General features: G+C 58.0%; 1 protein-coding gene across 1 annotated transcript; it reads left to right on the top strand.

The window, feature by feature from the left end:
- The first annotated feature begins 5,829 nt into the window (after positions 1 to 5,829).
- On the top strand, positions 5,830 to 22,592 carry SLC7A10 (solute carrier family 7 member 10). Its single transcript, XM_070632530.1, has 11 exons — positions 5,830 to 6,136; positions 16,177 to 16,381; positions 18,553 to 18,704; positions 18,979 to 19,104; positions 19,175 to 19,328; positions 20,055 to 20,178; positions 20,259 to 20,362; positions 20,718 to 20,814; positions 21,031 to 21,180; positions 21,830 to 22,007; positions 22,248 to 22,592. The coding sequence occupies exons 1-11, from the start codon at positions 5,854 to 5,856 to the stop codon at positions 22,376 to 22,378; spliced, it is 1,704 nt and encodes a 567-aa protein (XP_070488631.1). The 5' UTR covers positions 5,830 to 5,853; the 3' UTR covers positions 22,379 to 22,592.

Genomic DNA, 22,592 nt, shown 5'->3' with positions numbered 1-22,592 from the left:
GTCTTGGGCACGTCCCAGCTCCTACCCTGCCCCGCCTCAGTTGACAGTGACCATCAGGACTGGCCTGGGGACAGCATGCACCCGGGGAGTGGGCTGCCGGCCAGGTGGGAATGAGGGCTGGGTCACGGCGGAGCGTCATTTGTAACTTCCACATATTTGGGGATATGGTGTGTGGTCTGTCCTCCTGTCCTAGGAGTAATAGGGCTGGACATGTCCCCAGAGTGTCCAGGGAGGGTGCAGAGATGGGAGAGAGAAGGCAGGAAGGGGCAGCGACAGTGTCCAGGGCTGAGAACCCCAAGAGACAGGAGCAGAGAGGGGCCCCCGAGAACCAGCAATGAAAGGATGCTTGAGGCTTGGACAGGGAGTGGTTTGGGATCAGGATGGTGGAAACCAAGGAGAAACTGAGGCTGCCTGAGCGGATACCCAGGCTGGACCTGCAGGTAAGAAGGAGAGAAGGGCTGAGGCTGGAACGGGGGTGGGGGTGCTGAGGGGGTTCAACACCCATGAGGAGCAGGCGGGGAAAGAGCAGCCCCAGAGACCCCCTCCACTCAGATCCCGTCCCACCCAGGGACCTGACCCAGGACATGTTTAATGTCCTATTCCTATTAAAATGAGTGTAATCTACATACAAAAAATTGCACAAATCATGAGTGTTCTGCTTGATGAGTTTTCACAAACTGAACATATTCATACAACCAGCACCCAGATAAGAAATGGAACCTGACCAGCACCCCAGAGCCTCCCTCAGGCCCCTCTGCATCCCAACCTCCAAGGGTCACCTCTACCTTGACCTTTAGCATCATACACTAATTTTGCCTGTTTTAGAACTTCATGTAAATGGAATCACCACAGAATGCAACATCACGTCCAGCTTCTTTTGCTTGACATCATGTCTAGGAGATTTATCCCCATCCTGGCATGGTAGTAATTCGTTCATTTCCTTTGCAGGAAAGGACTCCAGAATTTGAATGTACTCTGATGCATTTATCCATTCTTCTGATCATGTTTATACAGGTTTCCGGTGTGGGGCTACTGTGAAGAGCACTGCTAGGAATACTATTATAGACGTCTTCCAGTGCATTTATATATTTACTTCTGTTGGGTATTTACCTGGGAGTGCATCTTAGCCTGGGCTCCCCAGACAGAGTCTGAGGCTAAAGCTTAAGTAGGACTTCTTTTTTTTTTTTTTTCCCGAGGAAGATTAGCCCTGAGCTAACTAATGCCAGTCCTCCTCTTTTTGCTGAGGAAGCCTGGCCCAGAGTTAACATCCATGCCCACCTTCCTCTACTTTATATGTGGAATGCCTACCACAGCATGGCGTGCCAAGCGATGCCATGTCTGCACCCAGGATCTGAACCAGCGAACCCTGGGCCGCTGAGAAGCGGAATGTGCGCACTTAACCGCTATGCCACCGGGCCGGCCCCTTAAGTAGGACTTCTTAATTGGGGTGTGCAATCCCAGGGGATAAAAAGTGAGGGCAAAGGGAATGGGGCAGGGAAGGCAAGAGAGCCAATATGAGCCTGAGCTTCTGAGCTGGCCATCACTTGGCACCAAAAGCATCTGACTGCTGGGCCCATGGGCTCCTCCTGCGAGAGGCTTTATAACGATTGCGATTCGTGACAGTCCGTCTGGGTGGAGGAACGAGGAAGAATTTATCCACTGGCTCCCATCTGCCATTGGCAAAGAATAGGCGGAAGTGTGTTAACTCCCCTGCATTTTTGGCTACAAGTTCGTGAGTGCCACGTTGGGCCCTCAGCATCTCATACCTCAGGGCTAGCAGACAAGCCCTGGGGGTGATGGGAGGTGCAAAGGCCTCCACAGCAAGCTGAGGCTAGAGGATCTGAGGTGGTACCCAACAGGTGTCTGATGCAGAATGAGGTTGCTAGGCCATAGGGATTTAGAGATACTGCCAAATGACACCAATGTGCACTCCCTCCAGCAGGGAATGACAGTCCCGGGTTGCTCCACGTTCTTGCCAACACGGGTGTCTAATTTTAAGTGTTCTCGTGAATGTGCAATGGTATCTCATTCTGGTTTTAATTCGCATTTCCCTGATGACTAATGGGGTTGAACACCTGTTCAGGAGTTTATCAGTCATCTGAACATCCTCTTTTGTGAAGCACCTATTAAAATCTTTTCCCTATTGATTTGTAGTAGTTTTCATGTTTTTTAGATACAAATCCGTTATCAGATATATGTATTGAAATAACTTCTCTCCCGTGTGGCTTACTTTTCCCTCTCTTAATCATGCCTTTTGATTAACAGAAGTTTCTCATTTTAATGGAGTCCAATTTGTTACTTTTTAATACTTTTTTTTAGTACTTTTTTTTAGTACTTTTCGTTTCCTATTTAAGGAAATGAATCTATTCTCTCCCCTAAATCCTCTTCTGGCAGCATTGCTGTTTGCCCTTTCCCACGCACATTTACCTTATTTCACACGCACACCTGTGGAATCGGTTTTAGGGTACGGCGGAAGGTAGAGATGAAGAGTCTTTTCTTCTTCCCAATATGGATACTTAATTGATCCAGCACCATTTATTGAAAAGTCTGTCCTTTCTCCACAGCTTTGCAATGTTGACTCTGTAGTGACAAATCACGAGGCCGCAGGGGGATGGGTCTGTTTCTGCATTTTCTGTTTTGTCCCACTGATCGACTTGTTGATTTTTGCATCAATACCACACTATCTTCCTAACCTAACGTAACTCCTCCAACTCTGTTATTCTAAGTATGTATTTTAGAATCAGCTTGTCAAGTTTCACAAACACGCCCAAAACATCCAAGGCAACCACAGCAAAACCCTTTGAGATTTTGATCATAAGAGTATTGGACCTACAGATCAATCCTATAGATCAATTTGGAGAAAACCAACATCTTAAATTCGGATCCATGGACAGAGCATATCCCTCAATTAATTTACATCTTTTGCAATTTCTCTCAGGAATGTTTCATAGTTTTCTGTGTAGAAATTAATTCACTAGATTGATTTTTTTAGATGTTTTATTTTTGTGCTATCATAAATTTCATTTTCCAATCGTTGCTAGTATACAGAAATACATTAAGTTTTTGTATATTGAAGTTGTAGCCAGTGGCTTTCCTAAATAAGCTAATTAACATTAAATTTACTTATAGTTTTTTTCCTGGGTTTTCCACCCAATCGTGTCATATGTAAATGGGAATTTTATGTCTTCCTTTCCTATCTTCATACCTTTTTACTTCTTGTCCGAGTGGCTTCTTTCACTTAGTAACATGCATTTAAGTTTTCTCCATGTCTTTTCATGGCCTCACAGCTCATGTCTTTTAGCACGGAATGTGATTGCACTGTCTGGATGGACCACAGTTTATTTATCCATCACCTACTGAAGGACATCCTGGTTGCATGCAAGTTTTGGCAATTATGAATAAAGATGCTATAAACAGTCACCTACAGGTTTTTGTGTGGATATAAGTTTTCAGATCCTTTGGGTAAATACCAAGGAGCATGATTGCTGGATTGGATGGTAAGAGTATTGTAGTTTTGTAAGAAACTGCCAAACTGTCTTCCACAGTGGCAGTACCATTTTGCATTCCCTCCAGCGATGAATGACAGTTCCTCTTGCTCCAATCCTCGACAGCATTTGGTGTTGTCAGTGTTTTGGGTTTTGGTCATTAAAGGGCGTGCCTTTTCACTTCTTTTTCTTGCCTTATTGCACTGGCGAGGACCTCCAGCACAGAGTTGAATAGAACTCACCAGAGCTAACATCCCTTCTCATTTCCAGCCTCAGTGGAAAAGCATTCAACACTTCACCACCGGGCATGACGCTGGCTAGAGGGTTTTGCTTGTTGTTTTTTGTTTCTTGGAGGGTTTGGGGTTTGGGCAGGCACCTGTATCAGACTGGGGAAATTCTATTCTGTTTCTAATTTGCTAATTTTGTTTGTTTCAATCATGGATGACAGTTTTCTGAAGCTACTGGGAAGAGCCTATGGTTTTCCTTGTTTTTCTCTGTTAATGTGGGGAATGGTACTGACTCTGGGATGGTAAACCAATCTTACCAACCTTTTGCTCCCATTTTGGGTTTGCAGGTTCTAGTTCAGTTCCACTGAAATGACCTCCTGAGCTGTGGGCCTGGAGAGCAATACTCCATCCTGTGCTGTGCCCAGAGTCACCATTTCTCCCGAGACACACACGCTACACCGCAGGTGCCAGAGAGGCTCCTGGCCTCGGAGGATCCCGCCAAACCCTGAGCTCACTAGCCGTGGCTAGACCCTCTCCCAGCAGACTCCAGCGTGGCGAAGGCAAACGGAGGGAGGAGGGAGTCAAACCAGCAGGTCGAGAGCCCAGCCCCCAACCACTCACGACAATCAGGGGTCTCCGGAGCGCAGGCTGCCTCCCCCGGCCCCACCGCCTGCGCGAGGCGCCTTTAAGGGAGCCAGCCGCCGAGCGGTCTCTGGGGCCCGAGGCGGAGGCCGCCAAGAATGCCGCACTCGGGACTCCGACGGAGCGCGAGGGAGGAAGCTTCGCCTTCGCCGGGGCCTCCCCCTCCGCGTCCCCGCCGCACGTCCACCCAGGGTCATCCCGCCCCCGCCGCTCCTCGTCCGCCAAGCCCCCTGCACCGCCACGCTGGCACCTCGATGCTCCGCCCGCAGCCCGGAGCCGGACCCCACCCCCGGCCCGCCCCCAGTCCGCCCCGCGCCGTCGGACCCAGCGGGGGCCCCTGCGCGCCCCGAGGCTGCGGGTGGGGACAAAGACGGGGCGCCCGGCGTGGCCTCATCCGCATGCAGGGGACTGCGCGGCGCGGCGGCCGCCAGGAAAGGACAAAGACTGTTCTGCCGCCGGCCGCACCGTGCCAGGCTCGCCCCGCCCGCCGCCCCGGTGGCCCCCGACGCGGCCCCCCTTGTGTCTGCTCGGCGGGCCGGGGTAACACTGTCCGGACGGCTTCCGGGAGGAGGCAGCCTCGCTCGGGCCCTGCACGCCTGACCTCCTCCTGAGACCTCAGGGGTCATAGCCCCCTTCTCGGTACCTCCCGGGAGGTTGAGGAGGCCTCCTCTCCTGGAGCCAGGCTGGACTGCGCGGGGTCTTTGCCAAAGACCCGAGTTCTAGTCCACTGAGCCTCGACTTTGACCTGTGGCCAGGCCTCTGCCGGACGCAGTCCGGAGCCCCGCCGGGTGCAAAGAACTCCTTCCAGGACTCCCGCAAGGCCATGGGTCCTTGGGGCCCCTCTTCACCACGACCTTGTCTCCCCAGACTTTGGATGGTAGGTGCTTAGGGAAACCTGACCCCTCAGAGGAGCTCCTGGACGCAGCGCCCATGCCTGCTTGAACTATATATAGCTCACATCCCACCGTCACCGCCTTGGGAGCCAAGGAGACAGCAGGAAGGGTTTGTGTCTCGGCCCTGCCACTTGCTCGGTGATCTTCCTTACCCGTCTCTGGGCCGCATCTTCCACCTGTAGAAGGGACCCAACCTGCACCCCTCTCCCCGCACACGCGCACTCGGGGGCTGTTGCAGGATCTAAGGGCTGTGGACGCGCTGGCACACAGTGGGTCCCAAAGCACAGACAGCTATTATTTTTGCCGGCTCCTCAGTCTCCTTGAGGGCAGGGACAGTCCTGCCTTTGAGCTCTGCTCCCCCACCCCCACCCCACGAGTGGATGTGACTCAGGCAGCGGGAGGGCCCCTTCCTTCGCTCAACTAGGAAGTTCTAACTAGATCTGCCTCAAGTCCTCTCCTTCCTTCCCAGACCCGGATCGGGCGGGCAGGGCCGCGGGGGGAGTCCCCTTTAAGGCAGGAGGGGGGAGGGGGCTGCAGGCTGGCCCTCCTTCCGCCCCTCCCTGGCCCCTGCCACCCCGGCCCAGGGCCCGGGCCCCGCGCCAGCGCATGCGCCCGCCGGTGGGCGCTGTCCGGGCTGCCAGGGCGGCGCGCGCACCGACAGACGGACGCACCGACGGAGCGGCGGCCGGTCGGACAGACGGGTCAGCGCAGGGAGCAGGGACGTGGCGGGACAGTGACATGGCCGGCCATACGCAGCAGCCGAGCAGGCGCGGGAACCCCGGCCCTGCGCCTTCGCCCTCCTCCGGCCCTGGCCCCGGCCCCGGCGCCTCGGAGCGGGTGGCGCTCAAGAAGGAGATCGGGCTGGTGAGCGCCTGCACCATCATCATCGGTGAGCGGGGCCTGAGGCGAGCGGGGGCCTGGGGCGGCAGGAACGAGGGGCACCCCTCTCTCCGGGCGCTCCTAAGGGTCTGCGACAGTGGGACCGTGGGTGAGGGGGTGCCCGGGGCACCTACGGTGTCGCCCTTCACACAGGGCTTCTTGTTCCCACCTTCCCAGGCACCCCGAATTTTTGTGCCTGAGGGAGGTGAGGGTCCCCTTCACCGCTGGAATCCTCCTGTCTTTACCTCATTGTGGGGCTTCAGCAAGACACTTAGCCTCAGTTTTCTCATCTGTGAAATGGAGATGACTATGGTCCTGCCTTGAGTGCAGGAGCCTTGCAAGTGCCGGGGCTGCACAGGCTGACCCCCATTGAAACCCCAAGTTCTGGCCTGTGGCTCAAACTGAGACCCTACTGTGTGCAGCGTCCTGGTGCCATGCATGTGGGTGATTTAGTCTTCAAAAGCAGGAGGGAATGTGGGTAGACTGGACAGGTAGAGCCAGCCCAGAGGAAAAATAGGTTCAGGGTGTATAGTTACTATAGAGTTTGGCAGCAGGACCCTGGGGGTGGGGGGCTGAGCAGCCAGTGAGCGGACGTGCCAGTGCTGGGGTGGGCTGACCAAGCCTGCAGAAAAGCCAGCTGCTCCCTGGACTGGGATCCCAACAGGCACTCGCAGCCTCTGGCTCTCTGGCCTCAGCTTCCTCACCTGAGAATAAGTCCCTGTGTCCTGTCCCCATATGGCGACTTCTGGGTAGGCAGAGGACTCAGGGGACAGTGAGGACAGTAGTGGGATTTTCCTCCTTCTGTCACAGGGCATGAACACTGACTCCTCAGGAACTGGCTAACACAGACCTGTGCCTATGTCCACACCAGATGCCTCAGAGACCCTCCTGGGAGGGGTCTGTTCCATGCCCTGTGTCCCAGGAGACACGAGCTGGAGGGATGAATGACAGGGGAGGGATGAGTGGTCTTCTCCTCCCCAGCCAGTGGGAACTGCTTGTACATCCATTGCCCACCCATCCTCAGACCGCTGAAGATGGAGAAAGTTGGGGGCTCAGCAGGGCAGACCCCAGGGTCTCCACCTTCTCTTCCTCTGCCCCCAAACGGGGAGTTTCTGGGCCATGCCTGGGGTCTGGCTCTTGGCCATCCCCTGTACTCACACCGAGAGTTGCCCCGGAACACAGCCATTTGGCCGTAGAATGCTATCTTCCAGGAGATGGTCCTGTTCTGGCCCTGAGACCTTGGCCTAGAGTACCCCTGCTTGACTGTCTGCTGGGAGAAGGGGCTGGGGCAAGAGATTTGGCCAGGGTACTGGTTAGAGCTTTGCCCTGGCCCACACCCTCTCCCGGAGCTGTGTCCCCAGGAAGAGGAAGCCCACCCATCACGGATGGACCAGGGGGTCAAGAGGCTGACCAAGCCTGGAGCCAGCTACACCTGGTGCCAGACAGGTGCAGGGAGAGACCCGGCTCTTCCTGGGCTGCCTCAGCTAAGCCCAGTATCCTTCAGCTGTCTTCCTACTTCGCCTCCTCCCCGTATCCCATCCCCTTCAGGTCGGGCAGAGGCTGCTGGCTCCTCTCTCCTCAAAAGAGGGCCCTGGTGGTGATGGTGGTGCAAGTAGAGGAGGTTAGCTCCACCATCACGCTCCTTCTCCGGGCCAGACCCTGTAAGAATTTCCCGTGCAGCCCAGCTCTGCCCTGACAGCTCCCCCACGTTTCAGTCCATGCTTGCTGTTCCAGGTCCACTGCCTCTTGGCCTCTAGACCTTGAAGGCTGAGCTGGGGTGAGGGGTGAGTTGGCCAAGGGTGGCAGACTCAGGAACAGAACCCAGAGGACCTGGCCCCAGCCCAGGACACTCAGTGGTGGTCTAAGTGGCCCCTGCATAGGGAGCTCTGAAGGGTTACATCCTGAGGAGGCTGGACTGGGCAGGAGACGGGCAAGGGAAGACTCAGCTCAGACCGGCAGGGGACAGGAGAGGAGGGAGGAGCCAGGTGTGGGCTGAGTCAGGGTCTGCACTGCCCTCCCCAGTTGATGCCCCAAAGGTCCCCCTCCCCATTCACTGTTCTGGGCGCCCACCATCTTACCCCACCCTCCTGCCCTGGGGAGCCTGGTCAGAAATGTCTGCAAAGTGTCATGAGTTCGCTTTAAAGGTCTTGAGAACTTTAGATCCCACCCCATCATCTTTCTTGCGTGTTACCAGCTACGGAACTTGTTATCTCCAAAGCCTCCAGGTAGAGGCTCCAGAAGATCGGGTAACTTTCCCCTTGTCCCCAGGCCCTGTCCCAGGCGGAGGGGCGGGGCCTTCAGGAAGGCAACTTTGGGCTGGAACAGACGCCACCTAAAACATGTTTAGACAGCACCTGCTGGCCGCAGCAAGCATGACATGGGGGGAGCAGGCCAGCCTAGAGGAACATGAGCCACGGAGCAGGGGCTGTGCAAGACATGGCCACATCCAATATCTATTCAGAAAAACACCTCGTACGACATTATGAAAACGTGTTCCCCTTTCTCTCATTTGACTCTTATGCCCGCTTTGAAAGATGGGAATTTTTATACCCATTTTACAGATGTAGAAGTGAGGTTGGAGTTAAGTGACACTGCTGCAAGTGGTGGGCTTGGGGTTTGGAACCAGGTTTGGACTCACTCCCAGTCCAGTGCTCTTCTTCACACTGCTCTGGTGCTGAGAAAAATTGGGGCCTGATTCAGAGCCCTTGATGGGAAAGGTTGGGGACTGAGCTGGGAGCTCATTCGACCAGGATTCCCTGAGCTGCCCGTTCTGCTATGGATGGATGAACAAACAGACGGAGAGACGAATGCCCCTGATTCTCCCAGCCCCACCTGGGGCTGTGTGTACAGGGTCTCTTGTCCTGACTCAAGGACCTCGGGCTGCTCCTCTCCTGCTCCACACCCAAGGAAGGGACATGCCCAGGTCGAGCAGAGAGGGAGGCACCCTGGGCCTGCTGACCAGGCTGTGCTCTCCTCCACTCTCTCCCTCTGACTCGGGCATCCACCCAGCCCATGCAGGTGTTTGTGGGGCAGGCTCAAGTATGTTCAGGACTCAGGGGTCCTCTTCATGAACCCTGTCTCCTTAGGAGCCAATCCCTGCTCATTCAGCCATGGCCAGCTCCGTCTCTGTCGCCTCCAGGGCTGGAGGTAGCTAGGCTGCTCAGAGGATGGCCCTCTCCAGAAACCCGGCCCCTCCTCCCTGGGACCCTGAGGAGACGTAAAACCACACAGGAGCTTGTCTGTGCCTCACCACAGCCCCAGTTTACAGATGAGGAAACTGAGGGCCTGAGGCTGCAACCAGCCCAGGAGCAGATGCCCTTGGTGTGCCTTGGGACACTGCTGGGAGCCAAGGCAGCTCCTGCTACAAGAGTGGGGGCCTGCCAGCACTGGACACACTCATTCATCTATTCAACAATTAGGTACTGAACAGGGCTGAGCACTGTTCTAGGTGCTAGAGACACAACAAGGAACAAGACAGACAGAATCCCTGTCCTCCCAGAGCCGACATTCCAGCCGGGAAGGCAAAGAGCAGACAAGATAAACACGCTGGATGTTCCGCCGACGCGGTAATAAGAGAGAGAAAATTAAGGCAAGAGGGAGCATTGTAGGTGGGAGAGGTGTGAGGAGTGGGATGGGGTCCAGTTTGTGCGGGTCTTGCAGACCACAGTAAGGACTTTGCCTTTTTCTATTTGTGACATGGGAGCCCTGGGAGGACTTTGAGCAGGAGAGGGATGGCATGGGATGGCATGGCAGGGGATAGGATTGGATGGCATTGGGTTGGATGGCATGAATGCAATAGGGTGGCATGGCATGGGATAGGATAGAAAGGCATGGGATGGGATAAGAAGGCATGGGATGGCATGGGATGCTATGGCATGGGATGGCATAGGAAGGCATGGGATGGCATGGGATGATATGGCATGGGATGGGATAGGAAGGCGTGGGATGGCATGGGATGGGATAGGAAGGCATGGGGTGGGATAAGAAGGCGTGGGATGCTATGGCATGGGATGGGATAGGAAGGCATGGGATGGCATGGGATGATATGGCATGGGATGGGATAGGAAGGCATGGGATGGCATGGGGTGGGATAACAAGGCATGGGATGATATGGCATGGGATGGGATAGAAAGGTGTTAGATGGCATGGGATGGGATAGGAAGGCATAGGATGGCATGGGGTGGGATAGGAAGGCATGGGATGGCATGGGACGGGATAGGAAGGCATGGGATGGCATGGGATAGGATAGGAAGGCTTGAGATGGCATGGGATGGGATAGGAAGGCGTGGGATGGCATGGGACGGGATAGGAAGGCGTGGGATGGCATGGGATAGGATAGGAAGGCTTGAGATGGCATGGGATGATATGGCATGGGATGGGATAGGAAGGCGTGGGATGGCATGGGATGGGATAGGAAGGCATGGGATGGCATGGGATGATATGGCATGGGATGGGGTAGGAAGGCGTGGGATGGCATGGGATGGCATGGGATGATATGGCATGGGATGGGATAAGAAGGTATGGGATGGCGTGGGATGGCATGGGATGGGATAGGAAGGCATGGGATGGCATGGGATGGGATAGGAAGGCATGAGATGGGATAGGAAGGCGTGGGATGGGATAGGAAGGCATGGGATGGCATGGGATGGGGCTCATAATGGAGAAGAGGGAGTGGGCATCAGGGGCAGAAGCAGGGAGCCTGGTAGGAGGGTAGTTGAGTCACCTGGGTAAGAGACGAAGAGCAGGGTGGCGGCAGTGGAGGTGCTGAGAGGAGGTTAGGTTCTGGGTATGTTTGGATGATAGAGCCAAAGGATTCGTGATGCACTGGACACGAGGTAGGGGAGAAAGGAGGAGTCAAGGGTGACACGAGGTTTGGGACTGAGCACCTGGGAGCACGGTTTGCCATTTATTGCCCCGGGAGGACTGCGAGAGGAGCAGGTCTGGGGGAAAGGCGGTGAGCATCAGGAATCCCACTTTGAACGTGTGAAATTTGGGATGCCCGTTTGTTGAGTAATTGGCTGGATGTACAGGTTTAGCTTAGTAGAGAGGTCCCGGCTTGGGATATAAATTTGAGGGTTGCCAGCAGAAGCTGGGGGACTGGATGAGGTCTCCAAGGGACTGAGCATAGAAAGAAAAGGGCAGATGCCCCAGAACTGAGCCCCAGGCACCCGACTTCTGGAAGTCAGGAGAGAGAGGAAGCAACCAGCAGAGGAGTCAGCCAGGCGGGAGGAAGGCCAGGAGGCTGAGTGAGGAGGGGATCAACCTGCCAGGCGCTACTGATGAGACAAGTCAGATGCAGCCTGGGGCTTGACAGCTGGATCCAGCAGCGTGGAGCTGCTCGGTGACCTTGATGAGACTCAGCCTGGAGACGAGGCACAGGAGGCCGGGCTGGGCTGAGGGAGCCAGGCAGAGTGTGCTCCCCACTTCTACCATCCCTCTCTCAAAAGGAAAGTGGGTTACCGGTTGGCGATTCCAAGCATGTCCTGGAAACGTGCCCACCCACCTCCCTGGAGTTCTGTCAAGACCTCAGTGGGCCCTTCTGTCCCCCTGGAGGGGTGCCTGATGCATATCACCGTTAGGACACTCATGTGCTTGGAGGCATAGGCTTTGCCCAGGGTGACAACAGGGCCCCCAAAGCAGGGCTCTGGCTGCTCACCCCAGGGTGTCGAGGTCCCATGTGGATGAGATCTCCAAAGGCCAGATTGGGTGGCCTAGGGTGTCTCCAAGGTGGGTGACAATAGCGCTTCCTAGGGCCTCCAATGTGCCATGCCGAGTGGGAGCCTGCCCACATCCTTGCCTCTTCTCCCCATTTTACAGATAAGTAGGCTAGGAGAGGCGAAGTCCCTATCCACAGTCACCCACCCTGAGCAATCTGGTAGTCGAACCCCCACTAGTTGGGTGTTCTCAACTAGTAAAGGCCCTGCCTGTGGCTTCAGGAACCTTGGGACCTACCAACTTCAAATGGGAATTTGCAGTTCTTGCCCAGTGGCCTCATGGGTCATATCCTAGTGGGGAGGGGCTAGGACCCATTGCCCGGGGCAAGGGAAGGAGGCCTGGCCCCTGGCCAGCCCCTGATCAGGCCCAGGAGCACCGGAGCTGCCTTCTGTCGGGCCAGCGAGCCAGTGTGACAGGAGGCGGCCCCGTCACAATCATGCTCGCTGAAAGAGGCACGCGTAAGATGCCCTAGGCCCCAGGGGCTCCCTGTCCTTTTTGGGGGCTCAGCCCCTTCCCTCTGGGAATGCAGGGTCCACCTAGGGTGGGGAATAAAGGGATCACTTCCTGACTGTCCTCCAGGTACCATGGGAGTGGGGCAGGGTCCAGGGTATAGGGGTCAAGGTGGGAGGTCAGGGAGGGCTTCCTCGGGGGTGGTGTTGCTTCTGGGAGGCCAGTGAGCTGAGGAGAGACCTGCCGCAGTGGAGGACAAGGGGCCCTGAGCAGACTGTTTCCGTGGGCCCCGAGCAGTCGTGCAGGACACGTCCACCTGCTCAATGCCTCTGCCAAAGTCAGGGTTGAACCAGCCCTCTGCCAACCCCTACCCCAGTGGCCGTACCTGGCAGAAGGGGAAACTGAGGCACAGAAGGGCAGCACTGGCCTGAGGTCACGCAGCCAACTCCTGAAAGTTTTTAGGGATGAGAGGTGGTGCTGGCGGCCTGGCCTGACAGGACCTCGTTGCCCCCTCCCCAAATCAGACTGCGCATTCCGCCCCCACACACTGAGGGCAGCTGGCTCCTTCCACCAACATGACCTCCACGGTCCACCCCTGCGACCTCCATGGTCGGCCGCTGCCTCCCAGAAATAGGTCAGCGACACGGCAGCGGCCAGGGGAACAATGGCCCTTTCTTCGTTCCTCCGTGGAGCCGGGTAAGCCCCATCAGGCCAAACATCTTAATGTGATAAAAACCACCCAGCTCAGGCTGAGGGGAGAGGGCAGAAGGAGACTGGAGGGGGGCTCCTGGGAAGGGGAATCCCATCCTCGCCCACCTGCCTGGGAGCTCTGGCCCCGCCAAGGACCCGCCGGGACCACAGAGAAGCCATCTCATTGTGTGGATAGGAATGTGGAGGCCCGGGAACCTGCATTTCTCCAGCCCACCGTGGGTCTGACCCCTGACTCCGGGCTCATCCCACATTCCCTGGTTCCTCCTTTGCCTCCAGAACAGGATCCTCCAAGGGCTGGGTTTGTCCACTGCTGTTCCCCAAATCGGGCAGAGCTGATTCTGAGGCCTGAACATGAGGGCTGAGAGGCAGGCCTGAGCCCGCCGCCACCAGAGTGCTGGGCAGGCACCCCTGCAGCTCCGAAGTCCCTTCTCCACACCCCCTGTCCTCATGCCAGGGCTGGAGGCCCCCACCTCTGTCCTCAGCATCCTGCCTCTCCTCTTTGCCCTCTGCTTCTCACCCAAGCCCGCGGCCCCTGTTGCTCCCTCCAGAGCCCACACGGTGCCAAGTACAGCCAGTGGACCTCGATGGGGTTTTCTGCCACCTGCCAGCACAAACCTGGAGCAGATGCTGGAGGTTGTCCAGGCCCAGGGGGCGAGGCCCCCAAGGACCTCAGAGACACCAGCTGGCACACATGTTCCTTTGAGCCACATGGGCAAGAAGTTCTGCACTGTACCTGAGGCCATTTGTTCAAAACATAGTGCCCCCGCTCACCCCCTAGATCCCAGCATGGGAGTTTCCAGCCACCAGGCACAGGCTAGTGATGTGTCCCTTTCAGACCCCAGCCTCAGAGGACGAGGAGCCAGGTATGGCTTCCCCAATGGCTATGCTGTTGAGGCCCTCCCAGGCTGAGTTGTGCAATGTGGTGGGGTCCCCACAGGGTGGGTGGCCTGGGGCTTTGGATGCCCCCAGCTCCTTCCAAGGCCACCCAGCCCCCGCTGGCTTCCAACCTCACTGGCTTTTGGCAAATCCCACTCCACCAGGTCCTGAGAACAGAGGCTCTGCTGCCGGAGGGAGTGAACTCAAAGGCCCTTTAGAAACCCGGCAGCCCATCCAGGCCCTGGACCCCTGTGGTGGATGAGGGAGGTGACGCTTGTGCCCCTGGAAGGAGGCTGAGGACACAGCTTACCTCTGGGGACTTGGGGACAGGAATTCCTTCATCCTTATCTGGATGCATTTAGGGCTCCTGGGATGTGACTGGAAAACCAAGTGGGGCATCGTGGCCATCCAGACTGGAAATCTGTGTCGGCCAGGGGTGGGGGTAGGGGGAGCACCGTGGACAAGGAATGCATGCAGATTGGCAGCCACAGCTGTGTCCCTGTCCAGACCCGCCTGAGGACCTGGCAGGTGGAGCAGGCAGGCTCTGCCACGATGGATGTGTGCTCCCCCCAAGGGCCCTGACCAGCAGGGCGACCTTGTCAAGGGGCTGAGCCCTGGATCCCAGCAGTCTTGCTCATCTATTCAGGTGGCCTGTGGGTTTTGGGATCATTTTCTCTCAGGCAGGCCCTAGTGCAAATCACCAGTGATATGACCTGATTTATTTACATAGATGGTGAGACTCAGGCTACCCAGAATATTGCCCTCTTTGCCCTAACTGCCAGGCAGCTCAGGGCTAAGTGGGCACTCAGAGTCTTGCTCATCCTGGGAACCTACTCTGCAGACCACAACTTGGCCCTCTGTGCATTTCCTCTTGTTCCACTCCCAGACACCGTGAGGCAACGGAGCACCCCACCCCCATGCCCATCCTTCCAAGACTCAGAGTCGGCCCTGGGGGCAGGACAGGCCTTCTGTGACCACTCGCAGCTGAGCCTCAGAAGCTGGCCACCCCTTCTTCCCCTCCTCACAGTCCCCCCCCACCCAGGAGGGCCGAGTGGATACTGCTGTCCCCAGTCATCAGGGCATTGGTGCCACTTTGGGTATCGGGCCATTTACTCATCCATCAGTGTACTCAACAGATAAGTATTGAGCACCTACTGTGTGCTGGGGGACAGAAGAGAGCAGGCGAGGCTGCAGGCAGCTCGTACAGAATCGTGCAAAGGGGGATGCAAAGTGCACCCGGATATGGCTGTGGATGAGCTGAGGGCTCCCATACTGCGTCTCACTGAATCCTCACAGTAACCCCATTGTACAGACAGGACTCAAGAGATGGCCTGACGGGCTGGGGTCCCAGGCCTCCTGAGCCCCCGCCGGGATTTCCCATTGTGCTCCTGGGATTAAAGCAGTGACCACTGTACCACTGTTTGCAACCAGTGGGCTGTCCCAAATGGAGAGGCAGTCTGTGTAGAGACCCCAGGCCCGGCCAAGAGGCTCTGCCAGCCTGCCATTCCTTCCATGATAGCTGCTGACCAACCCCCAGCGCTGAAAATGCACCAGTTACTCTCCCTCACCCCACTGGCCCTTGCCCAGGACCTGAAACATTTCACAGTGCCAGGAAACAAGGTCTCTTCTGAGTCGGTGTTGGCAGCCTAGGTCCTAGGTTAGGGAGGAGCCCAAGAGGCAGGCAGAGGGAAGGGGAGATGGAAGATAAAGAAGTAAAGTACAGGGCAGGGTTTTGTGGGACCACGAGCCTGAGGAAAAGGAAGAGGAGCCCAAAGCGGCATGGTCAAGGAGCGCTTCATGGAGGAGGTGCCACTCCCTGAGTTTGAACTTGGGAGAAGGTCATGGTCAGGGCCTTGCTTTAGGAGGCCAGCTGTGGCCAGCAGGTTGGAAGAAGGACAGGTGGCTGGAGGCTATAAAACTAGGTCCTGTGGGGATGCACAGGAGTGGTGCCACTCTGCCATCACGCAGGTGTCCGAGCCCCCCTCGCTTGAGCTTGCTCCGCCTCATAGGGTAAGTGCGGGGCAGAGGAACTCGGATCCATGTCCACAAGGGGAGCCTGACTGGATGGACAAGGTGCCATTTCCCATGCCAGCGACTGGCGAGAGGGAGAGGATGAGCCCCGAGTGGGACCTGCCAGGTTTGAGGGACCCAGTGGCATCCTCGTGCCTCCGGGCCCACCCCCTCTCTCCTCCAGGGAGCAGCCTGGCCCCCTTCCTCACTGCAGCATCCGGAGCCCCCCAGAGGCTGGGCTGCTGAGGGGTCCCCAGACCTGATACCCCCCCATCTCTCCCCGTGCAGGGAACATCATCGGCTCGGGCATCTTCATCTCCCCCAAGGGAGTCCTGGAGCACTCAGGCTCTGTGGGTCTGGCCCTCTTCGTCTGGGTCCTGGGTGGGGGCGTCACTGCCCTGGGCTCCCTCTGCTACGCGGAGCTGGGAGTCGCCATCCCCAAGTCTGGAGGGGACTACGCCTATGTCACCGAGATCTTCGGGGGCCTGGCTGGGTGAGTGTGGGGCACCAGTGATGTGGGGGGCCACCCTCCCAGGAGCAGGCGGCCAGTGGGCCCTGGGCCTCGGTTTCTCCTTCTGCTTCTCACGTCACAGGGAGGTCATGGGGGTGGATGGAGGGAAGGGGGTGGGGTGTTAGGCAGCCTTCCAAGGCCAGGGTGGATGAGACCAATGCCTCCCTCACTCCAGCTGGACACTCCAGCTGGCCCCTTGACCTCTCTGTGTTTCCTTTTAAATAGAGCTCCCTCTAAGCCCCACTTCCCGCCTGGGTGTTTGTGTGTGGAAAGGCCTTATTATCTGAAACCTCTAGACAAAGCCAGCATCCAGGCAAGGACGGCCATGATTTTAGTAAACCCATATGCAGGGGGAGGGGACATGGTGTTCTTGTGCAGCCTTGCAAGAGCTCCCCTTTAAATAGTTCCTGACATTCCTTTATTCACCAGTGAACACTAGCTGAGCACCTACTGTGTGCTGAGGGCTGGGGATGCAGTGATGAAAAGGTCCATCCTTGTCCTCAAGGTGCTCACGGTGCAGAAGGGAAACAGCCCCTCCGACGTGCTGAAGACCTAGAGGACCCTTCCTTGGAGGGGCTGTGTGAGAGGCAGCGGCCCAGCAGCCAAGAGAACGGGGTGCCCACCACCTAGGGAAAGCTTCCAGGGAGAAACCACGTTTGCACTAAGGCTTGGAGGAAGGGCGTGGAGGGGGAGCGTGTACAGAGAGTAGTGGCCTGGGTGAGCTCGGGCAGCTGTCTGCCGTGGCCAGAGGTCAGGTCAGATCTGAGACTTGAGGGGCATGAGGTAGGCTCAGGGCGGAAGGGGGTTAAAGCTATTGCAGTTGTCCAGCTAAGCCATGCCGAGGGCCGGAATAATGGCACAGGAAGATTCCAGAATCACTTAGGAGCCTAAATAGGCAGGATGTGGTAGGCAGTGTAGCATGAGGGAGAGGTGGGTGTGGCAGGGGTGACACTCACTTTCCCATTGGAGAGGCTCCATAGATGGCAGGTCCTGGCACGGTGCGGGGAGCTTCCGGGGTGGGGCTCATCATGTTGGTTGAGTCTTGGGTGGGGGGTATGGAGCTCAGAGGAAAAGTCTGGGCTGAAATATATGAAGTTTGGTTCTGAGGGCCGTGGTCAGTGACCTTTACTGGGTAGCCGTGGATGGGGTCCTGGCAGGGTGTGCACAGCCCTGTGGGTGTGTCCATGGGTGCTCTCCTCTGGGGAGAGGGTCCTCAGAGGGGGCCTGAGATCTGAGAAAGTAGAAGAATCGTGCTGTGCAGCTGTAGAGAAGACTAGGGAAGAAGGTGGGAGGGAGGAGAGGGCCCAAAACTCTACCAGAGGGGCACCCAGCATTGGGGGGGGCAGAGGGGAGCACCCGGCAGGGGAGGAGGGCCTTGGAGCCAGGATGTCCCAGAAGCCAAGGGGTTTGGGGAGGTGGTGCAAAGCAAGGAGTAGGAAGCAGGGCTAGAGAGAAAAGTGAAGACCAGGGGGAAGCCACCGAACTTGGTGCCCCAGAGGTCGATGGTGTCTCTGGATGAGGTGGTCCCCACCCTTGAGGGCCGGACGGGGGTTAGGACCACCCCAACAGACAAGCCCTCCCCTGGGTGCAGGCAGAGCCCCCGGGAATAGGTCAGGCATCCCAGCTTTGAGCAGAACCCCTCCTCCCACATGGGCACCCCACAGAGACGAGATTCAGGCAGAAGGGACATAAATTACTCCCCACCTCCAGCCGGGGCTCTTTGTGACGTCAGGTCCCTTGGGGGATCACTGCCCAGCATCAGCCATCTGCAGCCACAGGGTTTTGGTGAGAGCTGCGGCTGGAGCCATGCCTGGGGGTCCTGGGACAGCCCACCCCAGCTCAGGAAACAGCCTATGTCCGGGGGCTAGGTGGCCACTAACAAGGTGGTTGGTTCCCGAGTCCTCCTCGACGCCTGCCCCAGGGCAGCCCACAGCTGTTTGCTGAACACTGTCTCTGTTGAAACAGTCCATGAATAGAGCAGAGACCTCAACAGGGTCAGCCCTGCCTCCCTGGACTGAAACTGGCTTCTGGCACCCACACCAGCCCTTGGGTACCAGGGCCCAGGGTGCAGCCCTGCTCCGCTCCACACACCCGGGCCGGCCTGGCCAGGAGGGCACCGGCTGCCTGTGCCACCAGGCCTTTCCTCATTCCAGCTTCCTGCTGCTCTGGAGCGCCGTCCTCATCATGTACCCCACCAGCCTGGCCGTCATCTCCATGACCTTCTCGAACTACGTGCTCCAGCCCGTGTTCCCCAACTGCATCCCCCCGGCCGCTGCCTCCCGCGCACTCTCCATGGCCTGCCTGAGTGAGTGCCCGCCTGTGGGGCCGGGCCCAGCCACTGTCCCCAGAGCAGCTGGACTGTTGGGCCCCAGCCTGCTCCCTGCCCCCGTATGGGAGGACCAGGGGGTGGGGGGACTCCTCCAGCTCCAGCCCAGTAAGGCGGGCCTCAGGGGTTGGGCTCCTTGCACTCCAGCTGCACAGGAGGCTGCCCTGCTGCAGCCCGGACTGGACTTGCCTCTGGCCCACCACAAGGGGCTCAGCCCCAGGCGCCCACTCACCCGCCCACCCTTCCTCCCCAGTGCTTCTGACGTGGGTGAATAGCTCCAGCGTGCGCTGGGCCACGCGCATCCAGGACATCTTCACTGGCGGGAAGCTGCTGGCCCTGTCACTCATCATTGGCGTGGGCTTTCTTCAGATCTTCCAAGGTAGGGCCGGAGTGGGGGCTGTGCCCTGGGCTGGGGAGGCGATGCTGACGCTTGACCTCTGGACCCCCAGGACACTTTGAGGAGCTGAGGCCCAGCAATGCCTTCGACTTCTGGATGACACCCTCCGTGGGTCACCTGGCCCTGGCCTTCCTCCAGGGCTCCTTTGCCTTCAGCGGATGGAACTTCCTCAACTATGTCACTGAGGAGCTGGTTGACCCTCGAAAGTGAGTGGGACACCTGGCCAGGCCCTGGGAAGGCGCAGAGCGTGGCAGTGGGTGAGGCAGCCTCTCTGCAGACTTGTCACCTGTGGCTTGGTCTGATCACCTGCCTGACCATGCCACTGCCCCACAGGAACGGCTCTGGAAAGAGCCGGGACGCATGTGTTCCAGCCTGGCTCTGTCCTGTATGGCTGTGGACAAGTCACGGCCCCTTACTGGGCCTCAGAATCACTCAGTATCATTGTCCTGTTGTAAGTGGATCTAGCTATTTGCATTTAGCCAAAAATTATACAGGTGCACACAACATGGTCCCTACAGATGAAGCCAATGACTCCATCTGATGCTTAGCCAGGGATCCTGACAGTGAACAGTTGTAGCTAGGGCCAGAGCTAGGGCCTATGGGAAGTGCCAGGGGGCCCCCAGGTCTGTGGACTGGGCTGTCAGGGCACTTTTGGGATTTTCAAGGCTGATTTTGGCTGTATGCAAATAGGGTGCGATGTGGCCCCTCCCCCAACCGCCCGTCCTGCCACCGCCTGTGCGCGGGCTGGGGCTTGGGGTGGGGGAGATGGACAGCCATGCTGCCCCTTCCTTGCCACAAAGCCCCCAGCAGACGCAGGAGGAGGAGACTCAAAGCTCCTCCCATTGCTGCCTCCCTGGCTCCCCTCTCACCTCTGGGCCCCAGCCCCGAGGCCCCCGAGGGCTGACGCTGGCGCACTCTACCACTGCCCCCAGGAACCTACCTCGCGCCATCTTCATCTCCATCCCGCTGGTGACCTTTGTGTACGCCTTCACCAACGTCGCCTACTTCACTGCCATGTCCCCCCAGGAGCTGCTGGCCTCCAACGCAGTGGCCGTGGTGAGTGGGGCCCTGCTCGGTCCCTGCCCCACCCGGCCCCGCCCGGCCTCACGCACCACCTCTTTTCTGTGCCCACCCAGACCTTCGGGGAGAAGCTCCTGGGCTACTTCTCTTGGGTCATGCCCGTCTCCGTGGCACTTTCCACTTTTGGAGGGATCAATGGCTACCTGTTCACCTCCTCCAGGTGACTGGATTGGGGACTGAGGGGTCAAGGGGAGGTCAGACAGGTGCCCGGGCACGTGAGCAGTGCCAGGGACCAGAGGAAGTGAAATCTTGCCAGGTGGGGCCCCCCTGAAGCTGGGACAATGAAATCCCTGGTAACAGATGTCCGAACCCAACTCTGAGGGACAGAAAACAAGAGGGAGGCAGGCTAGATGAGGGGAAGAACTGCCCAGTGGGGCTGCTCGGGCCTGGAGCAGAGGGTCAGAGGTGACAGCTCAAGAGGGACATCAGGTCTAGAGCTGAGGTCTGGGCTCTGGCTGTCGGGGAGGCCCAAGGCGGGGCTCATGGTCCATCCCCATCTCTGTCCCCACCCCCAGACTGTGCTTCTCTGGAGCCCGAGAGGGGCATCTGCCTAGCCTGCTGGCCATGATCCACGTCAGACACTGCACCCCTATCCCTGCCCTCCTCGTCTGCGTAAGTTGGGGGACCTGGGCTGGCAGAGTAGGGAGCCAGGGCCCCCCAGCAGCGTGGGTGATGGTGGGAGTCAGCCCTGGCCCCGGGGGCAGCCCACAGAGGGAGAGGGCAGGTCCAGGGCTCCAACCACCTGGTCTGAGCCACAGGCTCAGGGCAGCCTGCAGGGCTGGCAGGGGGCAGGCGGGGAGGCCGGCCTCAGCCCCAGTCCTCTCCCAGTGCGGGGCCACGGCGGTCATCATGCTCGTGGGAGACACATACACGCTCATCAACTACGTGTCCTTCATCAACTACCTCTGCTATGGAGTCACCATCCTGGGCCTGCTCGTGCTGCGCTGGAGGCGGCCGGCGCTCCACAGGCCCATCAAGGTAAGGCTCTCCCCGGGGAGCGCAGGCCAGCCCATGAGTCGGGAGCTGTCAGAGTCACCTCTTCTCCCATGTGGGCGCCCAGGGCAGGCGGTGACAGCGATGGGGAGTCCCGGTGTGGCCACGTGCTGGCCCCACTCGGGGCTTTGGGTGCACTGACAAGTTCAGTCCTCTTGACAAGCCCGTGAGGTGGGGGCTTTGAATACTCCCGGTTTATGGACGGACACATGAGGCTGAGAGACTTGCTCACGGTCGCACGGGATCCCACAAGCCCACACAAAAACCGAAGGCCCTAAAGCGAGCAAAAGGACAAGTCCTCCTGTTTGCATACAAATCCTCAAGCTGGAGAAGTGCTCAGGGCCCGAAATGCGAAACACCCAAACAATTGACCTTCAGCCAAGTGCAAGCGGCAGGTCCACAGACAGTCGCTGTGTGGAGCTCAGAGCCACTGAAACTGACAAATTCTCAACTGTTTGGCCAACTGGCCATCCATGAATTGGCTTCCAGCATGCTGGGCTGCTGCCAGAAGGGGGCGGCTCAGGCCTCAGCTCCCAGGACAGGGTGGAAAGCTCTCCGGCCCCTGGGAGTGGTGGGGCAAGAGAGCAGAGCTGGGCGTCCTGCGCCATTGGCACTGCCACTCGCTCTCCCCCAGGTGAGCCTCCTCATCCCGGCCACGTACTTGGTCTTTTGGGCATTCCTGCTGGTCTTCAGCTTCATCTCGGAGCCTGTGGTGTGTGGGGTCGGCATCGCCATCATCCTCACGGGGGTGCCCATTTTCTTCCTGGGAGTGTTCTGGAGACGCAAACCAAAGTGTGTGCACAGACTCACAGGTGAGCCAGCAGCCTCCCCCAGGTGGCGGGGCCTGGAGATGGGACCCTCTTGGGGGCTCGCCCGAGAGCAGGGTCTCCCAGCAGCTGCAGTGGCAACACAGAACCCAGCCACCACCGAATGCCTCCCTACAATGTAGCGCAGGTGTCCAGGACGCCCTGCAGAAGGAGCAGCTCCCTGAGGGCCCTGCCCCCAGGGTCAGACCACAAGGTCCATCCGTCTGTCTATCTGTCTGTCCTCAGAGTCAATGACACGCTGGGGCCAGGAGCTGTGTTTCGTGGTCTACCCCCAGGACGCCCCCGAGGAGGAGGAAAATGGCCCCTGCCAGCCCTCTGCACTGCCCGCCACAGACAAACCCTTGAAGACACAATGAGACATTTGTGGAGCCTAAAGCAGCTGTTTCTGTTTACATGTTGTTTATTGAGGAGGTGTTTTTGCAAAAAAGTTTTTTTCTCCTGGAAAAAAAGAGATCCAACTCTGAGGGGCCTGTGGTAAGGAAGCCCTGAAGATGTGGACTGGGCCCCCTGTCAGCGCTGCCCTGCTAGCTTTTCCTGGAAAGGTCTGTGAATAAAACAGGGCTGGAGGTG

This window comes from Equus przewalskii, chromosome 9 (genome assembly GCF_037783145.1).
Source record: "Equus przewalskii isolate Varuska chromosome 9, EquPr2, whole genome shotgun sequence".
NCBI lineage: Eukaryota > Metazoa > Chordata > Mammalia > Perissodactyla > Equidae > Equus > Equus przewalskii.
Note: the sequence above shows the minus strand (reverse complement) of the source record. Positions and strands in the feature narration are given on the sequence as shown.

Bases quoted from the DNA above. Each gene is read 5' to 3' on its own strand.
- SLC7A10 (XM_070632530.1), top strand. From the start codon at position 5,854: ATGCGCCCGCCGGTGGGCGCTGTCCGGGCTGCCAGGGCGGCGCGCGCA. The intron at 19,329-20,054 runs GTGAGTGGGACA...CACTGCCCCCAG, and splicing joins GAGCTGGTTGACCCTCGAAA to GAACCTACCTCGCGCCATCT. The intron at 20,815-21,030 runs GTAAGTTGGGGG...GTCCTCTCCCAG, and splicing joins TCCCTGCCCTCCTCGTCTGC to TGCGGGGCCACGGCGGTCAT.